Source organism: Phyllobates terribilis, unplaced genomic scaffold (assembly GCF_046119375.1).
Source record: "Phyllobates terribilis strain yellow unplaced genomic scaffold, ASM4611937v1 Scaffold_25__1_contigs__length_18738178, whole genome shotgun sequence".
Lineage (NCBI taxonomy): Eukaryota > Metazoa > Chordata > Amphibia > Anura > Dendrobatidae > Phyllobates > Phyllobates terribilis.
In genome coordinates, this window is record NW_027362785.1 from 17,020,981 (window position 1) to 17,038,911 (window position 17,931).

The 17,931-nt window shown below is 50.0% G+C and overlaps 2 protein-coding genes across 4 annotated transcripts in view; one reads left to right on the forward strand and one right to left on the reverse strand.

The window, feature by feature from the left end:
* Window positions 1-9,752: 9,752 nt before the first annotated feature.
* On the reverse strand, window positions 9,753-11,689 carry LOC141176397 (uncharacterized). The gene has a single exon (XM_073660376.1). It carries the CDS (start codon window positions 11,565-11,567, stop codon window positions 9,870-9,872), a length of 1,698 nt encoding a protein of 565 aa, XP_073516477.1. The 5' UTR covers window positions 11,568-11,689; the 3' UTR covers window positions 9,753-9,869.
* Window positions 11,685-17,931, forward strand: part of RAB11FIP4 (RAB11 family interacting protein 4) — a 46,817-nt gene continuing 40,570 nt past the window's right edge. For 2 of the 3 annotated variants that reach the window (XR_012253144.1, XM_073660373.1), the window contains exons 1-2: window positions 11,685-11,925; window positions 16,766-16,853. Coding sequence is in view for 1 of the 3 variants with exons in the window: in XM_073660373.1 (XP_073516474.1) it covers window positions 11,773-11,925; window positions 16,766-16,853 (241 nt within the window). In the remaining 2 variants the exon portion in view is untranslated. The remainder of the gene's footprint in view (window positions 11,926-16,765; window positions 16,854-17,931) is intronic. The other variant, XM_073660375.1, reaches the window with a different exon arrangement.

The following is a 17,931-nucleotide window of genomic DNA, read 5'->3' on the forward strand; positions in this document are numbered from 1 at the left end:
GTAGCTGCACAGCCAGCGCTGTGATCTCCGGTACCGCACACATGTACTGAGCCGTGTAGCTGCACATCCAGTGCTGTGATCTCTAGTACCCCGCACACATGTACTGAGCCATGTAGCTGCACACCCAGCGCTGTGACCTCCGGTACCGCACACTTGTACTGAGCCGTGTAGCTGCACATCCAGCGCTATGATCTCTGGTACCGCTCACATGTACTGAGCAGTGTAGCTGCACATCCAGCACTGTGACCTCTGGTACCGCACACATGTACTGAGCCGTGTAGCTGCACATCCAGCGCTGTGACCTCTGGTACCGCACACATGTACTGAGCCGTGTAGCTGCACATCCAGCGCTGTGACCTCTGGTACCGCACACATGTACTGAGCCGTGTAGCTGTACATCCAGCGCTGTGACCTCTGGTACCACTCACATGTACTGAGCAGTGTAGCTGCACATCCAGCGCTGTGACCTCTGGTACCGCTCACATGTACTGACCAGTGTAGCTGCACATCCAGCGCTGTGACCTCTGGTACCGCACACATGTACTGAGCCGTGTAGCTGCACATCCAGCGCTGTGATCTCCGGTATCACACACATGTACTGAGCCGTGTAGCTGTACATCCAGCGCTGTGACCTCTGGTACCGCACACATGTACTGAGCCGTGTAGCTGCACATCCAGCGCTGTGATCTCCAATACCGCACACATTTACTGAGCCGTGTAGCTGCACATCCAGCGCTGTGACCTCTGGTACCGCACACATGTACTGAGCCGTGTAGCTGCACATCCAGCGCTGTGATCTCCGGTACCGCACACATGTACTGAGCCATGTAGCTGTACATCCAGCGCTGTGACCTCTGGTACTGCACACATTTACTGAGCCGTGTAGCTGCACATCCAGCACTGTGACCTCTGGTACCGCACACATGTACTGAGCCGTGTAGCTGCACATCCAGCGCTGTGATCTCCGGTACCGCACACATGTACTGAGCCGTGTAGCTGCACATCCAAAGCTCTGACCTCCAATACCGCACACATGTACTGAGCCGTGTAGTTTCACACATCGCTGTGACCTCTGGTACCGCAAACATGTACTGAGCCGTGTAGCTGCACAGCCAGCGCTGTGACCTCTGGTACCACACACAAATGTACTGAGCAGTGTAGCTGCACATCCAGCGCTGTGATCTCCGCTACCGCACACATGTACTGAGCAGTGTAGCTGCACATCCAGCGCTGTGACCTCTGGTACCGCACACATGTACTGAGCCGTGTAGCTGCACATCCAGCGCTGTGACCTCTGGTGCCGCACACATGTACTGAGCCGTGTAGCTGCACATCCAGCGCTGTGACCTCTGGTACCGCACACATGTACTGAGCCGTGTAGCTGTACATCCAGCGCTGTGACCTCTGGTACCACTCACATGTACTGAGCAGTGTAGCTGCACATCCAGCGCTGTGACCTCTGGTACCGCTCACATGTACTGACCAGTGTAGCTGCACATCCAGCGCTGTGACCTCTGGTACCGCACACATGTACTGAGCCGTGTAGCTGCACATCCAGCGCTGTGACCTCTGGTGCCGCACACATGTACTGAGCCGTGTAGCTGCACATCCAGCGCTGTGACCTCTGGTACCGCACACATGTACTGAGCAGTGTAGCTGCACATCCAGCGCTGTGATCTCCGGTACCACACACATGTACTGAGCCATGTAGCTGTACATCCAGCGCTGTGACCTCTGGTACCGCACACATGTACTGAGCCGTGTAGCTGCACATCCAGCGCTGTGATCTCCAGTACCGCACACATTTACTGAGCCGTGTAGCTGCACATCCAGCGCTGTGACCTCTGGTACCGCACACATGTACTGAGCCGTGTAGCTGCACATTCAGCGCTGTGATCTCCGGTACTGCACACATGTACTGAGCCGTGTAGCTGCACATCCAAAGCTATGACCCCCAATACCGCACACATGTACTGAGCCGTGTAGTTTCAAACAGCACTGTGACCTCTGGTACCGCACACATGTACTGAGCCGTGTAGCTGCACAGCCAGCGCTGTGACCTCTGGTACCACACACACATGTACTGAGCAGTGTAGCTGCACATCCAGCGCTGTGATCTCCGGTACCGCACACATGTACTGAGCAGTGTAGCTGCACATCCAGCGCTGTGACCTCTGGAACCGCTCACATGTACTGAGCCGTGTAGCTGCACATCCAGCGCTGTGACCTCTGGTACCGCACACATGTACTGAGCCGTGTAGCTGCACATCCAGCGCTGTGACCTCTGGTACCGCACACATGTACTGAGCCGTGTAGCTGCACATCCAGCGCTGTGACCTCTGGTACCGCACACATGTACTGAGCAGTGTAGCTGCACATCAAGCGCTGTGATCTCCGGTACCACACACATGTACTGAGCCGTGTAGCTGTACATCCAGCGCTGTGACCTATGGTACCGCACACATGTACTGAGCCGTGTAGCTGCACATCCAGCGCTATGACCTCTGGTACCGCTCACATGTACTGAGCCGTGTACCTGCACATCCAGCGCTGTGATCTCCGGTACCGCACACATGTACTGAGCCGTGTAGCTGCACATCCAGCGCTGTGACCTCTGGTACCACACACATGTGCTGAGCCGTGTAGCTGCACATCCAGCGCTGTGATCTCCGGTACCACAAACACATGTACTGAGCAGTGTAGCTGCACATCCAAAGCTATGACCACCAATACCGCACACATGTACTGAGCAGTGTAGCTGCACATCCAGCGCTGTGATCTCCGGTACCACACACACATGTAGTGAGCAGTGTAGCTGCACATCCATCGCTGTGATCTCCGGTACCACACACACACATGTACTGAGCCGTGTAGCTGCACATCCAGTGCTGTGACCTCTGGTACCGCTCACATGTACTGAGCAGTGTAGCTGCACATCCAGCGCTGTGATCTCTGGTACCACACACACATGTACTGAGCCGTGTAGCTGCACATCCAGTGCTGTGATCTCCGGTACCACACACACATGTACTGAGCCGTGTAGCTGCACATCCAGCGCTGTGACCTCTGGTACCGCACACATGTACTGAGCCGTGTAGCTGCACATCCAGCGCTGTGACCTCTGGTACCGCACACATGTACTGAGCAGTGTAGCTGCACATCCAGCGCTGTGACCTCTGGTACCACACACATGTACTGAGCCGTGTAGCTGCACATCCAGTGCTGTTATCTCCAATACCGCACACATGTACTGAGCCATGTAGCTGCACATCCAAAGCTATGACCTCCAATACCACACACATGTACTGAGCCGTGTAGTTTCACACAGCGCTGTGACCTCTGGTACCACACACACATGTACTGAGCAGTGTAGCTGCACATCCAGCGCTGTGACCTCTGGTACCGCACACATGTACTGAGCCGTGTAGCTGCACATCCAGCGCTGTGATCTCCGGTACCGCACACGTACTGAACCTTGTAGCTGCACATCCAAAGCTATGACCTCCAATACCGCACACATGTACTGAGCCGTGTAGTTTCACACTGCGCTGTGACCTCTGGTACCACACACACATATACTGAGCAGTGTAACTGCACATCCAGTGCTGTGACCTCTGGTACCGCACACGTACTGAACCTTGTAGCTGCACATCCAGCGATGTGATCTCCGGTACCGCACACATGTACTGAGCAGTGTAGCTGCACATCCAGCGCTGTGACCTCTGGTACCGCACACATGTACTGAGCCGTGTAGCTGCACATCCAGCGCTGTGATCTCCGGTACCGCACACATGTACTGAGCAGTGTAGCTGCACATCCAGCGCTGTGAGCTCCGGTACCGCACACATGTACTGAGCCGTGTAGTTTCACACAGCGCTGTGACCTCTGGTACCACACACACATATACTGAGCAGTGTAGCTGCACATCCAGCTCTGTGACCTCTGGTACCACACACATGTACTGAGCCGTGTAGCTGCACATCCAGCGCTGTGATCTCCGGTACCGCACACATGTACTGAGCCGTGTAGCTGCACATCCAGCGCTGTGATCTCCGGTACCGCACACATGTACTGAGCCGTGTAGCTGCACATCCGGCGCTGTGATCTCTGGTACCGCACACATGTACTGAGTCGTGTAGCTGCACATCCAGCGCTGTGATCTCCGGTACCGCACACATGTACTGAGCCGTGTAGCTGCACATCCAGCGCTGTGACCTCTGGTACCACACACATGTACTGAGCCGTGTAGCTGCACATCCAGTGCTGTGACCTCTGGTACCGCACACATGTACTGAACCTTGTAGCTGCACATCCGGCGCTGTGATCTCCGGTACCGCACACATGTACTGAGCAGTGTAGCTGCACATCCAGCGCTCTGATCTCTGGTACCACACACATGTACTGAGCCGTGTAGCTGCACATCCAGTGCTGTGACCTCTGGTACCGCACACATGTACTGAACCTTGTAGCTACACATCCGGCGCTGTGATCTCCGGTACCGCACACATGTACTGAGCCATGTAGCTGCACATCCAGGGCTGTGATCTCCGGTACCGCACACATGTACTGAGCCGTGTAGCTGCACATCCAGCGCTGTGACCTCCGGTACCGCACACATGTACTGAGCCGTGTAGCTGCACATCCAGTGCTGTGATCTCTGGTACCACACACACACATACTGAGCCGTGTAGCTGCACATCCGGCGCTGTGATCTCCGGTACCTCACACATGTACTGAGCCGTGTAGCTGCACATCCAGCGCTGTGATCTCCGGTACCACACACACACACATACTGAGCCGTGTAGCTGCACATCCAGCGCTGTGATCTCCGGTACCACACACACACATACTGAGCCGTGTAGCTGCACATCCGGCGCTGTGATCTCCGGTACCGCACACATGTACTGAGCCGTGTAGCTGCACATCCAGCGCTGTGATCTCCGGTACCGCACACATGTACTGAGCCGTGTAGCTGCACATCCGGCGCTGTGATCTCTGGTACCGCACACATGTACTGAGCCGTGTAGCTGCACATCCAGCGCTGTGATCTCCGGTACCACACACACACATACTGAGCCGTGTAGCTGCACATCCAGCTCTGTGACCTCTGGTACCGCGCCCACATGTACTGAGCCGTGTAGCTGCACATCCAGGGCTGTGACCTCTGGTACCACACACATGTACTGAGCAGTGTAGCTGCACATCCAGCGCTGTGACCTCTGGTACCGCGCACACATGTACTGAGCCGTGTAGCTGCACATCCAGGGCTGTGACCTCTGGTACCACACACATGTACTGAGCCGTGTAGCTGCACATCCAGCGCTGTGATCTCCGGTACCGCACACATGTACTGAGCCGTGTAGCTGCACATCCAGCGCTGTGATCTCCGGTACCGCACACATGTACTGAGCCGTGTAGCTGCACATCCGGCGCTGTGATCTCTGGTACCGCACACATGTACTGAGTCGTGTAGCTGCACATCCAGCGCTGTGATCTCCGGTACCGCACACATGTACTGAGCCGTGTAGCTGCACATCCAGCGCTGTGACCTCTGGTACCACACACATGTACTGAGCCGTGTAGCTGCACATCCAGTGCTGTGACCTCTGGTACCGCACACATGTACTGAACCTTGTAGCTGCACATCCGGCGCTGTGATCTCCGGTACCGCACACATGTACTGAGCAGTGTAGCTGCACATCCAGCGCTCTGATCTCTGGTACCACACACATGTACTGAGCCGTGTAGCTGCACATCCAGTGCTGTGACCTCTGGTACCGCACACATGTACTGAACCTTGTAGCTACACATCCGGCGCTGTGATCTCCGGTACCGCACACATGTACTGAGCCATGTAGCTGCACATCCAGGGCTGTGACCTCCAATTCTGCACACATGTACTGAGCCGTGTAGCTGCACATCCAGCGCTGTGACCTCTGGTACCGCACACATGTACTGAGCCGTGTAGCTGCACATCCAGCGCTGTGACCTCTGGTACCGCACACATGTACTGAGCCGTGTAGGTGCACATCCGGCGCTGTGATCTCTGGTACCGCACACATGTACTGAGCCGTGTAGCTGCACATCCAGCACCTGCCGAGATACAACGCTCACTACATGCAGCAGCCAAACACTATACAGAGGTTTATACTAAATAACTGTCACTTTATGAAACTGGTGACCAGAAACTGACTAGAAGCAATAGCATGGAAGAGGTTATACAGCTGTACCGAGCAGTGTGTACAGTGCTCAACATAAGTGAGTACACCCCCTGTATATCGCACAGAACACAGGAACAGTTTCCACATTCTGACTATTCTGCGTTTCATAGAATATTTCCCCCATAACCTGACAGTGCGGTTATAATGTAACTCTACAAAACCTTCAGTGTTACTCAAATTTGTTGATGCAGAAGTGAGTACACCACTCATGAATGACTCCTCCATCTAGGGTTGTGTGTGACCTCCATGACTGCGCCGAGTCTTCTGGGTCTGGAAGGAACAAGATGATGACATAATACATCCTACAGTGAGACATGGTGGAGGCCGACTCCTTATGTGGGGGCAGTTGAGTCGGGGGTGGGCAGTTGAGTCGCCGGTGTCTCCTGATCTGACAACCTCATGCCTACGGGGAATTGTGAAGAACAAGTTGTCATCACTCTCCATCCAGCATTCAGAGCAGCTCGGAGAAAGGAGTGAGAGTTTACACTTACTAGAAACTTCAGCTGGAGAACATTATATGGTACTAAGCAGTGTAGCTGTGAATCTAGACCACAACGTAGATAATGGCCGCTCTGCTCTGTGTTTCTGTACCTGTCATTTTTACCCTTTCCTTACTCTATATACAGCACAGTGTATATACCACACTGTGTCCCTTTATATTGCACCCTAGGTTATATTGATATGGTCTGTCACGAAAAACACTTAGTCAGACCCTGCAGCCCTCTGGCGCCCCCTTATCCTGCTGGTCAAGCACAGTATTGACCGAGGATAAGCACGGGCGCAGCTGCTCTAATTTATGTCGACTATTGTGGCACATGATGTGACAGGACGTATATATACCACCAGTTCCTTCCAGGAACGTATATATACCTCCGACCAGCCACCCTCAAACCACAATATCACATAAATACCGGTATACTGCCACCACCGATCTCTTAACAGGTGGATCGGGTACCCGTTAGGTAACGTGAATTAGCGGGTGAGGAACGTGTTTGCTCGACATAGGACATGAAGAACGAAGCTGGTAAATAATAATGATTTACTCCCGAAAGGGGGGCAGTGTTTACAAAAGATATACAAGATATTATAAAAGAGACAATTTACATATATGCATAAAACAGTTATTAGAATAAAAGGAATAAGTGATAGCAAAACCTGCGCCACGAGGTGATGGTCTCAGATTCTGTGGGGGGGACGGCTCCCCGGAAATTAGGTGTGATTCCTCCACGCAGCGAGGGGTGCTTGCGTTTTGCGTCCCGGGTAAGAATGACTTAAAATGGCCGTTCTGGTTTTTAGTAAGGGGCCAAAACATTAGGAGACACCCATGTTGTTTACCTCACACGGGGGCTTGGTTTTGTGAACCCACCCAGCTGCATAAGACATAAAAATCCTTCAGATTTCATATCTTGGTATGGGGGGGTCCCACATCCAAGATGGAGACATCATGTTTGCCGTCACCAATATTCATGAAGATTGTTATCAAATATGATATCTCTATGGCGCTCAGAAGCTCAGAACCCATTTCCCAGGTTCCTGGTGGTCTCCCAGCCAGGAAAACCACACCATCACAATTGGAAAAGGTGAACATCTCAAAAATGTGGTCTCTGTGTTTGTGACATTCATGTGCATTATTAAAATCGACATTAAAAGTTTGTACAGTTAGACAATAGGATTTTGGAGGGGATTTCCAGTTTAGACCAGAATGCTTGCTCTGGGCTGAGGTTTTATGGCGGTTATAAAAATTCCTTGTTTGGGGGGAGAAAGAGTGAGTTCTATGTAGGACCCTTCTAAATGAGCAGGGGGTGGAGATTTAAGACATCTCTGGCTGTCCTTTTAACATTTTTAAAACTAGGACAAAAATACATTTTGCCTGACACTCTTCTTCGCTGTTTCTTCCTCTTTTTTTTTGCTCTTCTTCGCTTTCCTTCCCTTTCTTTTGCCCTGTTGGCTGTTCTTCTCTTTCTTGCTCTCCATCACTGTTCCTCCCTCTCTTTCTCCTGCTCTTCTTCGCTGTCCCTCCCTCTCTTTCTTTTGATCTTTATTGTCCCTCCCTCTTTCTTTTGCTCTCCATCGCTGTCCCTCCCTCTCTTTCACTTGCGCTTCTTCGCTGTTTCTTCCTTCTCTTTTGCTCTGTTGGCTGGTCTTCTCTCTCTTGCTCTCCATCGTTATTCCTCCCCCTCTTTCTGTTGTTATTCTTCGCTGTCCCTCCCTCTTTTTTTCTTGCTCTCCATCACTCTCGCTCCGTTTCTTTCTCTTGCTCTCCATCGCTGTCCCTCCCTCTCTTTCTCTTGCTCTTCTTCGCTGTTTCTTCCTCTCTTTTTTTTTTGCTCTTTTTCACTGTCCTTCCCTCTCTTTTGCTCTGTTGGCTGATCTCTCTCTTGCTGTCCATCGTTGTTCCTCCCCCTCTTTCTGTTGCTATTCTTTGCTGTTCCTCCCTCTCTCTTGCTCTCTATCGCTGTCCCTCCCTTTCTTTCTCTTGCTCTTCTTCGCTGTCACTCCCTCTCTTTCTCTTGCTCTTCTTCGCTATCACTCCCTCTCTTTCTCTTGCTCTTCTTCGCTGTCACTCCCTCTCTTTCTCTTGCTCTTCTTCGCTGTTTCTTCCTCTCTTTTTTTTTGATCTTCTCTGTCCTTCCCTCTCTTTTGCTCTGTTGGCTGCTCTTCTCTCTCTTGCTCTCCATCGCTGTTCCTCTCTTTGTTGCTCTTCTTCGCTGTTCCTCCCTCACTTTCTCTTGCTCTTCTTTGCTGTCACTCCCTCTCTTTCTCTTGCTCTTCTTCGCTGTTTCTTCCTCTCTCTTTTTTTGATCTTCTTCGCTGACCTTCCCTCTCTTTTGCTCTGTTGTTTGCTCTTCTCTCTCTTGCTCTCTATCGCTGTTCCTCTCTCTGTTGCTCTTCTTCGCTTTCCCTCCCTCTCTTTCTCTTGCTCTTCTTTGCTGTCACTCCCTCTCTTTCTCTTGCTCTTCTTCACTGTTTCTTCCTCTCTCTTTTTTTGATCTTCTTCGCTGACCTTCCCTCTCTTTTGCTCTGTTGTTTGCTCTTCTGTCTCTTGCTCTCTATCGCTGTTCCTCTCTCTGTTGCTCTTCTTCGCTTTCCCTCCCTCTCTTTCTCTTGCTCTTCTTTGCTGTCACTCCCTCTCTTTCTCTTGCTCTTCTTCACTGTTTCTTCCTCTCTCTTTTTTTGATCTTCTTCGCTGACCTTCCCTCTCTTTTGCTCCGTTGTTTGCTCTTCTCTCTCTTGCTCTCCATTTCTGTTCCTCCCTCTCTTTCTGTTGCTATTCTTCTCTGTCCTTCTCTCTCTTTTGCTCTGTTGGCTGCTCTTCTCTCTCTTGCTCTCCATCGCTATTCCTCTCTCTCTGTTGCTCTTTTTCGCTGTCCCTCCCTCTCTTTCTCTTGATCTTCTGCGCTGTCATTCCCTCTCTTTCTCCTGCTTTTCTTCGCTGTCCCTCCCTCTCTTTCTTTTGCTCTCCATCGCTGTCCCTCCCTCTCTTTCTCTTGCTCTTTTTCGCTGTCCCTCCCTCTCTTTCTCTTGCTCTTCTTCGCTGTTTCTTCCTCTTTTTTTCGCTCTTCTTCGCTGTCCTTCCCTCTCTTTTGCTCTGTTTGCTGCTCTTCTCTCTCTCGCTCTCCATCACTGTTCCTCTCTCTCTTTCTGTTGTTATTCGTTGCTGTTCCTCCCTCTCTCTTGCTCTCTATCGCTGTCATTCCCTCTCTTTCTCCTGCTTTTCTTCACTGTTTCTCCTTCTCTTTCTTTTGCTCTCCATCTCTGTCCCTCCCTTTCTTTCTCTTGCTCTTTTTCGCTGTCCCTCCCTCTCTTTCTCTTGCTCTTCTTCGCTGTTTCTTCCACTCTTTTTTTTCGCTCTTCTTCGCTGTCCTTCCCTCTCTTTTGCTCTGTTTGCTGCTCTTCTCTCTCTCGCTCTCCTTCACTGTTCCTCCCTCTCTTTCTGTTGCTATTCGTTGCTGTTCCTCCCTCTCTCTTGCTCTCTATCGCTGTCATTCTCTCTCTTTCTCCTGCTTTTCTTCGCTGTCCCTCCCTCTCTTTCTTTTGCTCTCCATCGCTGTCCCTCCCTTTCTTTCTCTTGCTCTTTTTCGCTGTCCCTCCCTCTCTTTCTCTTGCTCTTCGCTGTTTGTTCCTCTCTTTTTTTTGCTCTTCTTCACTGTCCTTCCCTCTCTTTTGCTCTGTTTGCTGCTCTTCTCTCTCTCGCTCTCCATCACTGTTCCTCCCTCTCTTTCTGTTGCTATTCGTTGCTGTCCCTCCCTCTCTTTCTTTTGCTCTCCATCGCTGTCCCTCCCTTTCTTTCTCTTGCTCTTTTTCGCTGTCCCTCCCTCTCTTTCTCTTGCTCTTCGATGTTTCTTCCTCTCTTTTTTTTTGCTCTTCTTCGCTGTCCTTCCTTCTTTTTTGCTCTGTTTGCTGCTCTTCTCTCTCTCGCTCTCCATCACTGTTCCTCCCTCTCTTTCTGTTGCTATTCGTTGCTGTTCCTCCCTCTCTCTTGCTCTCTATCGCTGTCATTCCCTCTCTTTCTCCTGCTTTTCTTCGCAGTCCCTCCCTCTCTTTCTTTTGCTCTCCATCGCTGTCCCTCCCTTTCTTTCTCTTGCTCTTTTTCGCTGTCCCTCCTTCTCTTTCTCTTGCTCTTCTCTGTTGGTTCCTCTTTTTTTTTTGATCTTCTTCGCTGTCCTTCCCTCTCTTTTGCTCTGTTTGCTGCTCTTCTCTCTCTCGCTCTCCATCACTGTTCCTCCCTCTCTTTCTGTTGCTATTCGTTGCTGTTCCTCCCTCTCTCTTGCGCTCTATCGCTGTCATTCCCTCTCTTTCTCCTGCTTTTCTTCGCTGTCCCTCCCTCTTTCTTTTGCTCTCCATCGCTGTCCCTCCCTTTCTTTCTCTTGCTCTTTTTCGCTGTCCCTCCCTCTCTTTCTCTTGCTCTTCTTCGCTGTTTCTTCCTCTCTTTTTTTTTGCTCTTCTTCGCTGTCCCTCCCTCTCTTTCTCTTGCTCTTCGCTGTTTCTTCCTCTCTTTTTTTTCGCTCTTCTTCGCTGTCCTTCCCTCTCTTTTGCTCTGATGGTTGCTCTTCTCTCTCTTGCTCTCCATCGCTGTTCCTCTCTCTGTTGCTCTTCTTCGCTGTCCCTCCCTTTCTTTCTCTTGATCTTCTGCGCTGTCATTCCCTCTCTTTCTTTTGCTCTCCATCGCTGTCCCTCCCTTTTTTTCTCTTTTTCGCTGTCCCTCCTTCTCTTTCTCTTGCTCTTCACTGTTTCTTCCTCTCTTTTTTTGCTCTTCTTCGCTGTCCTTCCCTCTCTTTTGCTCTGTTTGCTGCTCTTCTCTCTCTCGCTCTCCATCACTGTTCCTCCCTCTCTTTCTGTTGCCATTCGTTGCTGTCCCTCCCTCTCTTTCGCTCTGCTGTCTGCTTCTCTCTTTCTCCCCCTCTCCTTTCATCTCCTTCCCTCCCTCTCTCCTGTCTGCTCCCTCTCCCTCCCTTCCTTCTCTCCTTTTCCTCCTCCTCTGGCTTTGTATCATTGAGGGGATGATGATGGCGGCAGCATCTGGCAGCTTCTGCTCTTCATAGTGCTCCTGATGGACAGCGGCCGGCTGGAGGCGCAGGGTCAGGTGCAGCCCTTGCTCCACAAGCTGCGCCAGGTGTTTGACGTGTGTGATGAGGATGCTGATGGATTTATCCGGGTGGACGATTTCCTGGATCTGGGGCAGCAGTTTGCTCAGGGAGATGAGGTGAGAGAATGACTGATGGGTCCGGGGATTCACAGGTGCCCCCGGTGGTGCATTGTTAACCCCTTACATCCTGCATCCATCTAATGAAGTTCTGCTTAAAACAATCCTCCTAATTGCTAGTGATGATTGGTCTGAGGCATGTTACATACAGCTGTGGTGGAGCTATAAGCCTCAGCAGTGCTCATCTTTTCAGAGACTAGGAGTAGTAGTCATGTTTGACGTCCCACAGATCACCATATTAATGTAGAAAGCTGATATCAATGATGGCAGTGGGGAAAGGGTTACTATAAGTAAACCAATGTGCCCTCCCCCTTCTATGTACCGCTATATACAGTGTGTGTGGGTGTATATACAGTATATAGGGTATAAACACCTGTAACACCACGGTGACCACTGACAGTAAGACCCTCGAATACAGGACAAAGGGGCAACATACTGTAATTATTACCGCCATCACTAAGAGTAGATTTACAGACCGGAGGATTAATCCACGAAGTTCCTGGTGGTGATGCGGTGATTGGAGCATCTCATCCTCCTCGTGTACCGCGCTCCCAAATATTGCTGCGATGGCTGAACCGCTAAAAACAAGCGGTGGAACACCCAAATGGTCATCAAAAAATACAATCAGAAATATGGGGGAAGGATAACCATACCAAGAGAGGAAGGATAACCGTGACTGGTGAGGAAGGATAACCCTCACTGGGGAGGAAGGATAACCCTGACTGGGGAGGAAGGATAACCATGACGGGGGAGGAAGGATAACCCTCACTGGGGAGGAAGGATAACCCTGACTGGGAAGGAAGGATAACCCTAACTAAGGAGGAAGGATAACCCCAACTAACGAGGAAGGATAACCCCAACTAAGGAGGAAGGATAACCCCAACTAACTAAGGAGGAAGGATAACCCTAACTAAGGAGGAAGGATAACCCCAACTAAGGAGGAAGGATATCCCTAACTAAGGAGGAAGGATAACCATTACTAAGGAGGAAGGATAACCCTAACTAAGGAGGAAAGATAACCCTCACTGGGGAGGAAGGATAACCCTGACTGGGGAGGAAGGATAACGCTAACTAAGGAGGAAGGATAACCCCAACTAACTAAGGAGGAAGGATAAGCCTAACTAAGGAGGAAGGATAACCCTAACTGAGGAGGAAGGATAACCATTACTAAGGAGGAAGGATAACCCTAACTAAGGAGGAAAGATAACCCTAACTAAGGAGGAAGGATAACCCTAACTAAGGAGGAAGGATATCACTAACTAAGGAGGAAGGATAACCCTAACTAAGGAGGAAGGATAACCCTAACTAAGGAGGAAGGATATCCCTAACTAAGGAGGAAGGATAACCATTACTAAGGAGGAAGGATAACCCTAACTAAGGAGGAAAGATAACCTTCACTGGGGAGGAAGGATAACCCTGACTGGGGAGGAAGGATAACGCTAACTAAGGAGGAAGGATAACCCCAACTAACTAAGGAGGAAGGATAAGCCTAACTAAGGAGGAAGGATAACCCTAACTGAGGAAGAAGGATAACCCTAACTAAGGAGGAAGGATGACCCTAACTAAGGAGGAAGGATAACCCTAAGGAGGAAGGATATCCCTAACTAAGGAGGAAGGATAACCCTTACTAAGGAGGAAGGATAACCCTAACTAAGGAGGAAGGATAACCACAACTAAGGAGGAGGGATAACCCCAACTAAGGAGGAAGGATAACCCTAACTAAGGAGGAAGGATAGCATTAACTATGGAAGAAAGATATCCCCACCTAGGGAGGAAGGATTTCTCTCACTGAAGAAGGAGGATAACCCTAACTAAGGAGGAAGGATAACCCTAACTAATGAGGAAGGATAACCCAAACTAACTAAGGAGGAAGGATAATGAGGAAGGATAACCCCAACTAACTAAGGAGGAAGGATAACCCCAACTAAGGAGGAAGGATAACCCCAACTAACTAAGGAGGAAGGATTACCCCAAACAAGGAGGAAGGATAACCCCAACTAAGGAGGAAGGATAACCCCAACTAACTAAGGAGGAAGGATAACCCTAACTAAGGAGGAAGGATAACCCCAACTAAGGAGGAAGGATAACCCCCAACTAACTAAGGAGGAAGGATAACCCCAACTAAGGAGGAAGGATTACCCCAACTAGGGAGGAAGAATAACCCCAACTAATTAAGGAGGAAGGATAACCCCATCTAAGGAGGAAGGATAACCCCAACTAACTAAGGAGGAAGGAAAACCCCAACTAAGGAGGAAGGATAACCCCAACTAACTAAGGAGGAAGGGTAACCCCAACTAAGGAGGAAGGATAACCCCAACTAAGGAGGAAGGATAACCCTAACTAAGGAAGAAGGATAACCCCAACTAACTAAGGAGGAATGATAACTCTAAAGAGGAAGGATAACCCCAACTAACTAAGGAGGAAGGATTACCCCAACTAACTAAGGAGGAAGGATAACCCCAACTAACTAAGGAGGAAGGATAACCCAACTAACTAAAGAGGAAGGATAACTCCAACTAACTAAGGAGGAAGGATAACCCCAACTAAGGAGGAAGGATAACCCCAACTAACTAAGGAGGAAGGATAACCCCAACTAAGGAGGAAAGATAACCCCAACTAAGGAGGAAGGATAACTCCAACTAAGGAGGAAAGACAACCCTAACTAAGGAGGAAGGATAACGATAACTAAGGAGGAAGGATAACCCCAACTAACTAAGGAGGAAGGATAACACCAACTAACTATGGAGGAAGGTAACCCCAACTAAGGAGGAAATATAACCCCAACTAAGGAGGAAGGATAACTCCAACTAAGGAGGAAGGATAACCCTAACTAAGGATGAAGGATAACCCCAACTAACATAGGAGTAAGGATAACCCCAACTAAGCAGGAAGGATAATTCCAACTCAGGAGGAAGGATAACCCTAACTAAGGAGGAAGGATAACTCTAACTAAGGATGAAGGATAACCCTAACTAAGTAAGGAGGAAGCATAACCCCAACTAAGGAGGAAGGATAACCCTGAGGAGGAAGGATAACCCTAGCTAAGGAGGAAGGATAGCATTAACTATGGAAGAAAGATAGCCCCAACTAGGGAGGAAGGATTTCTCTCACTGAAGAAGGAGGATAACCCTAACTAAGGAGGAAGGATAACCCTAACTAATGAGGAAGGATAACCCAAACTAACTAAGGAGGAAGGATAATGAGGAACGATAACCCCAACTAACTAAGGAGGAAGGATAACCCCAACTAAGGAGGAAGGATAACCCCAACTAACTAAGGAGGAAGGATTACCCCAAACAAGGAGGAAGGATAACCCCAACTAAGGAGGAAGGATAACCCCAACTAACTAAGGAGGAAGGATAACCCTAACTAAGGAGGAAGGATAACCCCAACTAAGGAGGAAGGATAACCCCCAACTAACTAAGGAGGAAGGATAACCCCAACTAAGGAGGAAGGATTACCCCAACTAGGGAGGAAGAATAACCCCAACTAATTAAGGAGGAAGGATAACCCTATCTAAGGAGGAAGGATAACCCCAACTAACTAAGGAGGAAGGAAAACCCCAACTAAGGAGGAAGGATAACCCCAACTAACTAAGGAGGAAGGGTAACCCCAACTAAGGAGGAAGGATAACCCCAACTAAGGAGGAAGGATAACCCTAACTAAGGAAGAAGGATAACCCCAACTAACTAAGGAGGAATGATAACCCTAAAGAGGAAGGATAACCCCAACTAACTAAGGAGGAAGGATAACCCCAACTAACTAAGGAGGAAGGATAACCCCAACTAACTAAGGAGGAAGGATAACCCAACTAACTAAAGAGGGAGGATAACTCCAACTAACTAAGGAGGAAGGATAACCCCAACTAAGGAGGAAGGATAACCCCAACTAACTAAGGAGGAAGGATAACCCCAACTAAGGAGGAAAGATAACCCCAACTAAGGAGGAAGGATAACTCCAACTAAGGAGGAAAGACAACCCTAACTAAGGAGGAAGGATAACCATAACTAAGGAGGAAGGATAACCCCAACTAACTAAGGAAGAAGGATAACCCCAACTAAGGAGGAAGGATAATCACAACTATGGAGGAAGGATTATCCCAACTAAGGAGGAAGAATAAACCCCAACTAAGGAGGAAGGATAACCCCAACTAACTAAGGAGGAAGGATAACCCCAACAAAGGAGGAAAGATAACCCCAACTAAGGAGAAAGGATAACTCCAACTAAGGAGGAAAGAAAACCCTGACTAAGGAGGAAGGATAACCATAACTAAGGAGGAAGGATAACCCCAACTAACTAAGGAAGAAGGATAACCCCAACTAAGGAGGAAGGATAATCATAACTATGTAGGAAGGATTATCCCAACTATGGAGGAAGGATTATCCCAACTAAGGAGGAAGGATAACCCTAACTAAGGAGGAAGGATTTTATCAGTACACACCGCACATTACCAGTCCTCATATTATAACAGTACACACCGCACAGTACCACTCCTCATATTATATCAGTATACACCGCACAGTACCACTGTTTTTGTCTCGGTAAAGTGGCAGACATTGACTTGTGGGGTCGCTCCTGTTTTTTCTGATTGACGCTGTCAATAGAATCCATATTCATCTGGTCTCTGTAATAAGAACCACTATTGCCCCCCAGTGTTATCATAGGGACCCCCAGTGTAGGGCATCCTGTGTACAGAGAGTGATGTGCAGAGTTGTGAAATGGCCTTGTTATATCTTACACCAGTGTCCCATAATCATCTTATAATGTTACGGGGGGAGGAGAGTCCTTATATCGCCCCCTCCTCCGGTCACTTCTATATATTGTCACATTTTCTTCTCAGGTGGGAAAACTTGTACAATACTTAGACCCTCATGACCTGGGACGAATCACATTCAAGGACTTCTGTCAGGGGGTGCTGGCCATTAAAGGTAAGTGTCACGTGACTGAACCCCACTAACCACCCCACTGACCGCTGTCCTCCCTGCCACCACTGTACGCTGCGCCCCTGACTCCCCAGAGCTGTGCAGCATGTAACACCCGTCACACAGCATTACCAAGAGGGGCGGGGAGGTGCCAACACCCATGCTCCAGCAACCACAGGGTTAAGGATGGGCAAATCTCCTAGACCTGTCCATCATGGTCTCTGTGTCCCTCCAAACTCCTCCATCTTCCTCCTCTCTCCAGACCTCTTTTTCCTCCTCCTCCCTCCAGAACCCTCAGTCCTCCTCCTCCTTCTTCCAAACTCTTCCGTCTTCCTCCTTCCCCCAGACACTTCTGTCCTCCTCCTTCCAAACTCATCCATCTTTCTCCTTTCCCCAGACCCCCCTGTTATCATCCTCCTCCCTCCAGAACCCTCTGTCCTCCTCCTTCTTCCAAACTTCTCCGTCTTCATCCTTCCCCCAGACCTCTGTTCTTCTTCTCCTCCCTCCAAACTCCTCTGTCCTCCTCCTCTCTCTATCCTCCTCTAGACTCCTCTGTCTTCCTCCTTCCCTCCATCCTCCTCTAGTCTCCTCTGTCCTCCTCCTTCCCTCCATCTTCCTCCAGACTTCTCTGTCCTACTCGCTCCAGGCTCCTCTGTCCTCCTCCTCCCTCCAGACTCGACTGTCCTCCTCCACTCTCCAGACTCCTCTGTCTTCCTCCTCCTCTTCCCAAACTCCTCTGTCCTACTTCTCCTCCCTCCAAACCCCTCTGTCCTCCTTCTCCTCCCCCCAGACCCCTCTGTCCTCCTTCTCCTCCCTCCAGACTCCTCTGTCCTCCTCCTTCTTCCAAACTCCTCCATCTTCCTCCTCCCTCCAGACCCCTCTGTCCTCCTTCTCTTCCCTCCAGACTCCTCTGTCCTCCTCCTTCTTCCAAGCTCCTCCATCTTCCTCCTCCCTCCAGACCCCTCTGTCCTCCTCCTCCTCCCCCCAGAATCCTTTTTCCTCCTGTCAAGAATAACAGCCAGGGGGGTCGACAGACTCCACCACTGTTACAACTTTGTCACAGATGAAACCGGAGAGATCCTAC

What these genes read in the sequence shown, in the direction of transcription:
- LOC141176397 (XM_073660376.1), bottom strand. Translation starts at nt 11,567, where the DNA reads ATGGCAACAGAAAGAGAGGGAGGAACAGTGATGGAGAGCGAGAGAGAG.